A 10,902-nucleotide genomic window follows, 5' to 3' on the forward strand; every position below is an offset into this window, starting at 1 on the left:
TAAGCCATGAGGACAAATTACCACATGAGATTGGGCCACATTTTATGACTCTTTGGCTTATCTTGACCATGTGCTAATTCAGTTCCTGCTCAATCTCCTAGTCTTCTGGCCTGGATCACCTGAAGATTCTCACTTTGCCCTTCAAAAATGTGGTCTGATTTGCTTTTCTTCTGAGAGTAGACGTAGACCATGATGAGCTTAGAATTGGAGAATATAAAGTAGTTTACTTCCTGGATCTTATTCATGCCAGGTACCTACTACTTGGTCCATGCTGCTGCTCACAGATGCTCCAGTTGTCTTGACCTCCATATTTCCTCAGTGTTTCCTAATGATCGTGGCCTGTAGACTTCCTGAGAATAGCCTTTTACACCCTCCTAGAGAAGCTGGAGCCCTGTTTCTTGTCACGGATCCTGTACAGCTTATCTTCCACTGGGAGCCTTTACTTAGTTGTGGCAACATTCGCCTTTCTTTACACAGCTGGCTAGGCTTGTGATATACTTAATTTCTCAAATTATACATACTAGGTATGTTTATAATACAGTGAACCTATTAAAAACATGTAGAAAACAATTAATAGAAATGTCAGGATAGTGATTTCCTCTCGATAGGGGGAGGAGAGTGGAAAGTCAGTTGTCAATGGGCACATGGAATCATGGGGTAGTAGTCTGTTTCTTGATGTAGGTACCTAACTACATGGGATTAAAAATATTCTTTAACCTGTATATATTAATGATATATTCATGTTTGTTTATACATTTTATAATAAAAAAGTTTAAAATATTTAATTTGAATAGTCAAAGCAAATGATTTTTGAAAACCGAACTCATTCTATAACACTGGCTATTATAGAAATAAATGATCTATTTTAAAAAATGCCGTGAGGTTGTAGTATGTATCTTGTCTTCCTTAGATGATGATAATTGTTTTATCAGTGAGAAATAATCTCCCTAAAGTCAGTTTTCCAACTAGACTAAATGATACTTCATCACATCAGAACCTGTCTTCTTACTCAGAATTTTCTAATAGCTCTTTCTCATTTAGAATAAAATCCAATGTCTTTAACACAGTCTAGAATGTTCTGTAATCATGATTTAGCTATATCACATCCTGGCATATATATATTGTTCATGTCATGAGTAAAGACTAGTTAATAGCTATAGAAGGAAATGTGTGCATTGTGCATTATTTATGCTTTGGTTTGCTTTTTAACCACATTCATACCTGTGATTCAGAAAGGCCTATGGATCTTTGGGCATCTGCTACCATCCTTCCATACTGGGGTTCAGTTAAGGGTTTGTTCACCAAAGGTTGAATTTACTATATGTGTTATAAGAACGTAGGTTACAGGAACAAATCTTGTATCAGTATACTGTAATTATGCCTGCACTTTTTCGTATAAGCATGTATTACACTTTTTTTGAGAAGCATTTCATAGTGTAACACCAGTTGCAATCATGTAATGATTAGCTGTAAGATAATCTTTGATGAGATAAAAATTATAAACCTTTGACATTAAAACTCAGCACTCTTTTATACTTTAATCTTTTTTTTTTTTTTTTTTTACATTTAATTAGGTAGAAGATTAAGCATAATGTGGGGATGTTCACAGTATTGAATACATAGTAGTAGTCACTCACATATGGTGAAATGAATGGATGAAGGGATGGATGAACTCAAACTTTTAGACCATTTGCTACCAGTTCAGACTTTGAAAATTATGGTTGACCTTTGGGGAAGGGTTGAATTTTATTTTCACTGCTAAAAGAATTTGTATTCTTTAGCTTAGTAAGAAAAAATTTTTAGTAGCTTAATATATGGAGATCTGATATAATAGTGAGCATAATTAATTGATATTTTTTAAATCTCTCCTGAGGATAAATCATGGGTTAATGGGTTTTTGTTGCAGTTCAAACAATGTATTTTCTAGTTCACCAAGCACTTCTCAGTAGTACATACTTAAATCCTAATACAAGTTATACAGGCCAGTAGAATAGTGTGTTCTTTTCCTGTACATCTTTAAGAATAAGCTAAGCGACTATATTCTTATTGTGGTTTGATGCCATGCTACTTGTTAACATTAAGATTAACTATAATTTTTCTTGACTATTTAGAATTTTGTCACTAACATCGTTTTATAAGAATATTACAAGAAAGTTGTTTTTATTGCATTATATAAACCATGTATTTGAAAAATTGTTAAATATATTTATGTTCTGTATGTTTTGTCCATTTCTTTTGCATATTTTGACTGATTGTATATCTTTAATCTAGGTCACTTTTGAAATGCACAAAGAAAACCTTGCCCATACATTTAGGGAACACCAGAGAACTGTTGATGAAGAAATAGGGCGATATTCTTCAAGTTCAGTTCAAGCAGTCTCTGCTGTTAGCAGAGATGTAAATGTTTCAGTAGGACCCCAGGAATCAGATATGAAGAATTCTCCTGTGCCCCCTCATGTCACCAGAAATAGTGATGAAAAGTCAAGTATCGAGAAGACACGTTCAGTAGATGCTGCATCCAGCATTGAGCTGCAGACTCCTGATACAGCTAATGAGGGAAGGAAAACTGGTCGAGAAAATCAGGAGTTACTAGATGAAGTCCCTTTAGAAGAAATACCTACAAATAAAACACTTAATGCAGGAGATTTAGAAGTATCTTCTGATATAGAAACTGGGACTATTTCCTCTAATACTTTGAAAACAACTGGCAAAGATATGACTGTCAGTGAAGTAACTGCTTCTATAAGTTCTCCTTCAGAAGAGGATGTTTCAGAGGTGCCAGAATTATTGGATAAGTCTACAGTAGAGGAATATGATGAAGATGAGTATGTAGAATTGAAGGTAGAAAGTAGTCCTACTGAGGAAGCCAATCTACCCACAGAGCTCCGAGATAATAGTTTGTCTCCAGCTACAACTGAAGCCAGTGAAAGACTGGACATGTTTAGCAGTGACCAAAAAGTAACATTTCAAGAGGAAGAACCTGTAAGTAAGAAGCAAACTGATACTGAAACTGAAGACTCTACAGATCCTGGAATCTTGGCTATGACAGCATCAGAGTCTTTAGCTACCTCACCAGACACTACTGCTTCTCAAACAACTGTACAATTAGCCATTGGTCAGATGCCAGAGGAAGGGAAGAAAACAGCTAACTTTGCTAGAGAAACCAAATTAATTAGTGATTCCCATGGTAATGTCTTTGAGTCTCCTACTGCTTCTGAGCAGAGAATTGCTAAGTTGGATGTTTCCAGTGTTGCCACAGATACTGAGAAACTGGAATTGAAGGCCAGTACAAATGTTGAAGCTTCTCAACCTCATCAGCCTGTGCTTGAGGTGATTATATGGTTGTCTTGATCTGTATTTGCATGTGTTAAAATAGAGCAGTGTATATACTTTTATTTTGGAATTGGCTATATACTGTTTGCAACTACATAAATGCAGTGAATGTAAAGATTATATTTCTTTAGCACAGAGTTTGGCTTTAGTATGAGTTCATTTATTGGCAGCTTTTATTATTACTTCCACCACAGTATCCCCAAAAGTTACTACTTACAAGTTTCAGGATTAGGATCATTTTAGTTTATAAAGCAAACACTGGAAATGTTTGCCTTTTTCCTTTTATTTGATAACCCAGTCATAGCACATTAGTTTTACAGCGAAATCTAGAACTACCATCTTTTAGAACCACGCATCAGTGTATAATTTTTTTATACAAAGTATGTGGTTTAAAATTGTTCCATGAGGTCTGTTTATAAGAAAGAGGTGCTTTTGTGAGATATAGAGGCCCAGCTTTCTTCTTTACCAGTGTCTCAGAGTGATTGATGAGACAGTGGTTGGTTGCATGTTGTCATTTACCCCTTTATTCAACTCTTTTTCTCTCTCCCCACTTCTTATTTTGTTGGTTTGTTCTTCATCCTATTGTCTTTATTTTTGTTCTTAATTATAGCCAATTTATAATCCAGGTACTACCTTTCTTTCATGCTAATATTCAAAACATAGAACTTCTTGATTCTTTTGTAAAATGCTGCATTAGCTAGTGGTAATAGTAACATGGTCCCAAGCTAGTTGTTGAATTGTGGTGGTTTAGCATATTTGATAACTTTGCTTTAAATGTATCAAAATATTGCTATTGCTCATTGGTAATTTTTCTCTAATTTGCTTCCTTAGTATCTTAAAATGTATTTGTTAGACGAATTGCATAGAAACTGTTATTTATTAATCCCTTTCTTTGAAGTTGAACTTATTTTATTACTCTTTTAATTTTCCATATTAGACGTCAAGGCAACAGGAGCAGTCAGGGCAAGGAGTAGCACCAGATGCCGTTAATGGACAAAGGAGGGATTCTAGATCTACTGCGTTTCGTATTCCTGAGTTCAAATGGTCTCAAATGCATCAGCGTTTGCTCACTGATCTATTATTTTCAATAGAAACAGATATACAGATGTGGAGAAGGTTTGTCCATATGTTTATTATAGAAGATGTGTATAAACTTTAACCTTCGTTGTCAAAGAAATTTATATAGTTAACATTTCCAGTTAGTTTCAGATATTTGGTTAAAAAGTAGAATATAAATTATTTCTGTAGTAAGGTTTTATTGAATTAACTTTTATTCTTCATTATTAAAATGAGTTACCCCCTTTCTGGATTACAAAAACTTGAAAACCAGAGATTTTTCTTTTAAAAAATTTGCTAAACATTTTCTGTAGCATAATTTACAGCATATAATTCTGTAAACAGGAAGGTAGATCTACTAAAAAAAAAAATTGGTATTTAAGTATAACATCCAATTTTCCAATATATTTTTGGTTTAAAAAATCTGTGTATTTCAGTTATCTTCCATCGTATGATTTATGATTTTAAAAGTGCGTAATTAGTTTATTGTTATTTATATACTACTTTTATTCTTTTAAAAGTATTTTATGGCATTATGTTAGAAAATGTTAGTAGAAAATTCATTTTTAATAGCACACTTAGCACCATTTATCTCTTAATTTTTGCCACATGACTTCCCAGTTTCATTCCCAGTTAGGATAATTTAGTTCAACTTTTTATATCAAGTGTAAGATGAATAGTATTTATGTTTCAGCACTGGAAAAGGGCACGGATAGTAACTTCTGATATGGAATGGTCTACATCTTCTGAGGAAGTATACGCCCCCATATGCCTGCCGCATCATTATCTTTACTCAGCTTTCAAGATGAAGCAAAAGCACCTTCTTATCCTCCCTCCCCTCAAGTAGGCAAATTGTGATTTTTTTCTTTAGCTTTATCAGTAAACATCATTTATCTTTGGACAGCCATTCAACAAAGACAGTTATGGACTTCGTGAATAGCAGTGATAATATCATCTTTGTACACAACACAATTCATCTCATCTCTCAAGTGATGGACAATATGGTCATGGCTTGTGGGGGTATACTGCCATTGCTTTCAGCTGCTACATCGGCTACAGTAAGGACTTAACTACTATATCAAATTGGTGTGAGAACATGACTTTTATGCATCTTTATTGATTAAAACTTGAATGTGGTGGTTACTATGCATCATAAATGTTGTAAATCAAAAGCAACCAGGTATGAGAGGACTAAAAATGTTGATTTTTTAGGGATGAGTCAGCTAGTGAATATGGTTGATGGTGTTTCACCTGTATATTTCCTTTGCCTTTTTGTTTTAGATGAAATCATAAGGAAATCACTCTATTGTACCAGGTTTCTGAAAGCCTGGATTTTTATAAAATTTAGAACTTTGGGAACTGTATCTTAAATTATATTTTTCTCAGAATATAGATATAATTGTCAAATTTTATTTCTTACAGCATGAACTGGAAAATATTGAACCTACTCAAGGCCTTTCAATAGAAGCCTCTGTGACATTTTTGCAGAGGCTAATCAGCCTTGTGGATGTGCTTATATTTGCAAGTTCCCTTGGTTTTACTGAAATTGAAGCTGAAAAAAATATGTCATCTGGAGGAATTTTGCGTCAGTGTCTCCGACTGGGTGAGTTGTTAAAACTCATTAGTTAGGAATTTACTTCAAACATTTTCAGTAATCCAGACTAGTAAATTAAAATTATGTTTCTACTTTTGGTGAGCAAATGTGTGCTAGAAAATTTTAACTTCCAGAGAGTGAAGGACTGTGTATGTTGTCATTTGTCACTCTTGGTGGTTTCACAATGAATCAGCAATGATTTTCTTTTTTTTTAAATTCATGAGGAAATTTGAGATCAAATAAAGTAGGAAACTTATTGAAATTCAAAACCTATGATTGGCGAAGTTGGAATTTGAATATAGTGGTTTGTTTAGCTAGTGTTCCTTTTATTTGTTATAGTATACTTTCTTAAACTTTCTATTAGTAATATAATTAAAATATTTAGACTCTTTTGCTTTTGTATAGGTCATTTAAAAAATCTTTTCACTTTCCTAAAAAAGGCATATTTCTAAATTTAAAATTACAAGGCTACACTAGCAATGCTTTACTATACTCAAGAAGTATTAGATTCAGAAGCTGAGGAATATTGTATTGCCCTCATTTTCATAGCTATAGAAGAAAATAAAGAGAAAATTCTATCTATCCTGGCATTATCTTTTATATATGGAAATGAGATTCAGAAAGTAACTTTTCCACATTTACTTAGTAGAATATGGTAAGCTTGGTAAATAATCCAACGTCTCCTCATACCTGTTCTCTCCTAAGGTTGCGGGAAGGAAGGTAGGAAGGCAATAGTAAGAGAGGATTGCTGAGACTGATTGATGCTAGGCCAATCTTGTAGGGCTTTTAACTCTGTAATGCAAACCCAAACTTGATTTTATGCAGCCTGTGACAGAAGTAGTACAAAAATTATTTTCCTGAGCCTGATTCCAAATGACAGTTGTATTCCATATTCTTCCTCTCTCCCTCATACCTTTCTTCCTTCTGTCCCGTCCTTTTCTTCCCAACTTTTGCTGCTCTCTTTTAGCACCTTTCTGAATTCTTCTTTTTCTCAATTCTACGTCTGTTAGCCATATGAGAGTCTGGTGGCACTTAAAGTGCCCACTTAAGTTTACTGTTTTGTTCCTGTTTTGCTTTCCCACTCTTGTTCAGATCAGATACCTTGAGTGCTACTGATTTAGTTGGGAATTGAGATGATTACATGATGTCAAGCAATTCATAGTTTGTTGTGCATTATCTAATTCATTATTTAAAATTCAAAATTAATTTCTAAATAACCCAAGTAGCTTGCCCAGTTGGTGAGATGTTAAGAGAGGTAATTTTGGACTGTATATTAATCACAGTATCTTTTTTTGTTCCCCACCTTTGAAACAGTTTTAATGAAAGCCAGTAAAATGTAGACCCTATAAGTAGTCCCTATAAATGCTATGCTCTCTATCGGTCTCTATTAATATGCTGTAAGAATACATTATGTGGAAAACATACACGTTTTCAGTTTAACTATTTTACTTTACTGAAGTGGTTTAACTATTAGATTAGTTCATGCAATGTGATTTGCTTTTAATTTTCTTCCATCTCTCTTTCAGTTGTCTTCTTTCCTATCTTTTCCTTAATAAAAGATCATTGAAAGTAGCTTAGGTGGGATCTAAGAAACAGTAGCCTGTTTATTAAGATTCTTGAACTGATTCCCTCAAGCAGTGGGCCCTAAAAAAGTAGCTAACAAAGTCAGAAAACAAACAATAGGTGAATAAGCCCAGGGACATTTTAGGAATTTGCTGAAGGTAATCTGCTTCAAATAAAATGTTATGTAAATTGTATTGTGTAGGTGATTTTTATCAGTTTCATAATCTTAAAAATAACTTTCATTTTTTTACCCAATCTTTTCCATAAAATAAATAACAGTGTGTGCAGTGGCAGTAAGGAATTGCTTAGAGTGTCAGCAACATGCACAACTGAAAACTAAAGGAGATGCAGCCAAAGGCCAGAAAACCGTACATAGCCTGATTCCCTTGGGGAAATCTGCAGCAAAGGTAAGGAGACAGAATATTTAATTAAATGAAAAAACATACTTTTATTTTACTATTAAAATCTTAAATTTATTTGTTCATTTCAACATAAAGTTAAATAAATCTGACAGAGGTCCTAAATAGTTATTTTAGTCTGTGGACATAACATTCAAATATTTGTGTTTAAATATACAGCAAAGATTTGCTTATACTTAATCTTGCCTACTTTTCCAAACGTTTACTTTTCTTGTATCTGTGTTACCTTGTCCCTTCAAATATGTCAATTTGTAGTTCATATACTTGATGAGTTAACATGCAGTTTGTTTTTTCCTTCATGGCTCCCTTCTTCACCTCTATTCCAGCACCCAAAAGAAGAGGAGAAAAAGAAGTAGGAAAGAATCAACTGGGAAAAACAATGTTGTAGCCTTATTTTTCTGGTCTTTGGAATACTGTGTTTATTTTTTAAAATAGCTGTGTACCGTATATATACATATATACATATATATATGTATATATATTTTGTTTGTTTTTTTGTCTTAGAGTCCAGTGGACATTGTAACTGGTGGTATATCTCCAGTAAGAGATTTTGACAGGCTCCTACAAGACATGGATATTAATCGACTTAGGGCAGTTGTCTTCAGAGACATAGTAAGTTATAATATTTTTTTCACATACTCTCCTGGCTGATTTGTATTTCCTCTTAATCCCAATGTATTGAAAGCCAAAACTCTTTGTGTTTAAAATAGTCAAGTAGAGATAAGAAGGGCTACAAACCAGTAATTTGACAGTGAATTTAGAATAGAATATTAGAAAGTATTATTTATATAAATATATCAGAGTAATGATACTAAAAAGGATAATATATTATTACATAGTAAGCTCTGTACGTGCTTCACATGTATTAAGTCCAACAACCTTCCAGAGTTGTGTACTTTCATAATTTTCATTTTATAAATCTGAGGCACACAGCTTGAGTAATTTGTTTGAGCTAATGAAGCTAGTAAGTGGTAGGATTCACACCCAGCACTCTATCCAGAATTTGTGCTCTGAAAGCAATAAAATGCTCAAATTCTGAATGGCCTATTTTACCGAATATTGGATATTTTTCCTTGAAAGGAATGTAAATATTATGTAAAGGTGCTTGATGAAATGTTATGTGTTGTGTTTTTAATTTTTGAAAGATGAAAAATGTTTTATTTTGGCTGATTTTGGTATATAATATGACCTGATTTCATATAGAAATTTTATAGTCATATAAGAAAGTATTAAAGTGAAAATAAAAATCATTTGTAATTCTTCTTCCAGGATTTGAAGTATTATCATTAGTTAATATTTATTGAACACTTGCTGTATATTAAATACTAGATGCTCTGTATTACATACAAGTTTTTATAAACTTTATAACTTAAGTCTTTAATTTTCCCTCCTCTTTTCTAGTGTTTTAATCTTCTCTTGAGTTCTCCTATACAGTGTTAATAGTAGTTATAGTTAGTAGTTATTAAACACTTACACTGTATTAAGCATAGAACTGGATGTTCTATATGTATTATCTCATTTAATTCACATATTAATCCTATGAGAAAGATAGCAGTATTAGGTTAAATAATTGTTTAAGATTATACAAGTAGTAAAGGGCAGGAGTGGGTTAAGACTCTAGGAAAGCTGAGCCTTGAAATTTTGATCTTAACCATTTGGCTGTACTGCCTCCCTAGATCTCATTTTTTTTTATTTTTTTAAATTTTTTTTTGCTTTTTGGTAGCTGTTATAAGAAAAGATCAACTTTAATTTTTTTAAAGAACCCATTGACTGTGGTTCATTTTGGGACCAAATATTGGTGCTTCCTTCTCTCCCCATTCCCTTTTCATGAACAGGTTGAGTCTATTGCATTATAACTTTGTATTTCCTAGAGTCTTTAAAAATCTAGAATAGGTGATATAACTCTTTTGCTTTAAAAATTCTTTCATGTCTTCCCATAGCACTTAAAATCCAAACTCCTCACCCTGGCTCTGCATGATTTGGCTCTTTGGAGCTTTCTAACAAGTTCTTATATCATCTTGTATTTGGACAGAGAATTAGAATATTTTATATTTCTACCATGTCATTTCTGAAAGTAAGAAATAATTTTAATTTTTTGTAATTATAAAAGACATAATGACCTTATGGGAGTTTTAGAAAAAAGTCTGTATTCCTCAAACTATATCCCAAAGCCTCTTTGAGCATAAGCAAACTTTGATGAAAGAGGAAATTACCCAAGATTGGGAATATGAAGATATTATTGCCCTGAGGTTACGGGCTAAGGTTATTAATCACTCTAATCTGAGTTCACATTTGCTTTTTTCACTTACTGTGACTGTAGTTAAATTATGTAACTTCTCTAGTCCTTATCTTGTTCAAATTGGTTAAGGAGTATATGTGAAGTACATAGCATAGTGCCTGACTTACAGTAAGTGTTTAATAAATGATATCTACAGTTTATTTCAGTGGTTTAGTTAGTAAACATTGAACATATTAATGTGCTAAATAAAGATTTAGATAGGCATAAATAATTGATAACAGATTAGAAGTTACAACCAAGTGTGTTATTTGTCTACATTTTTAACGTGGCTGTCGTTAGTAGCAGTTATTATACTAGATGATAGGATTGTATGGCAGAGGAACTCAGGCCTGTCTAGAGAATGGGATGGTTAATCAAAAAGGAAAACTGTATATTTTCCCATCAAGACTAATACAGTCTCATGTATGAACCTAAAAAGTACTATAGATTGTCACATTACAGATAAGTCTAAATGGATGAAGTGGATATGTTCACGTGGAGCCTGATATCTCGTTTTTTCAATAAAATTGATTGTGTCTAAAACTTTCAAAACTAGTTAATTAATTTTTAGTTTAATTTGTACCATTAGTTTCCATTTATCTGCTAGGTGACAATGTTGTTTTTCTTATCCTAAATTTCTCTGCTACTTGAGATAACTT

The 10,902-nt window shown here is 32.9% G+C and overlaps 1 protein-coding gene across 5 annotated transcripts in view; it reads left to right on the plus strand.

Moving 5' to 3' along the window:
- Positions 1–10,902, plus strand: part of LRBA (LPS responsive beige-like anchor protein) — a 573,246-nt gene that overhangs the window by 106,963 nt on the left and 455,381 nt on the right. For all 5 annotated transcript variants that reach the window (XM_023530214.1, XM_023530213.1, XM_023530212.1 and 2 more), the window contains 6 exons: positions 2,272–3,330; positions 4,271–4,449; positions 5,294–5,447; positions 5,812–5,992; positions 7,826–7,953; positions 8,470–8,577. In XM_023530214.1, coding sequence (XP_023385982.1) covers positions 2,272–3,330; positions 4,271–4,449; positions 5,294–5,447; positions 5,812–5,992; positions 7,826–7,953; positions 8,470–8,577 — 1,809 coding nt within the window. The remainder of the gene's footprint in view (positions 1–2,271; positions 3,331–4,270; positions 4,450–5,293; positions 5,448–5,811; positions 5,993–7,825; positions 7,954–8,469; positions 8,578–10,902) is intronic.

Source organism: Pteropus vampyrus, unplaced genomic scaffold (genome assembly GCF_000151845.1).
Source record: "Pteropus vampyrus isolate Shadow unplaced genomic scaffold, Pvam_2.0 Scaffold47, whole genome shotgun sequence".
Taxonomy (NCBI): domain Eukaryota; kingdom Metazoa; phylum Chordata; class Mammalia; order Chiroptera; family Pteropodidae; genus Pteropus; species Pteropus vampyrus.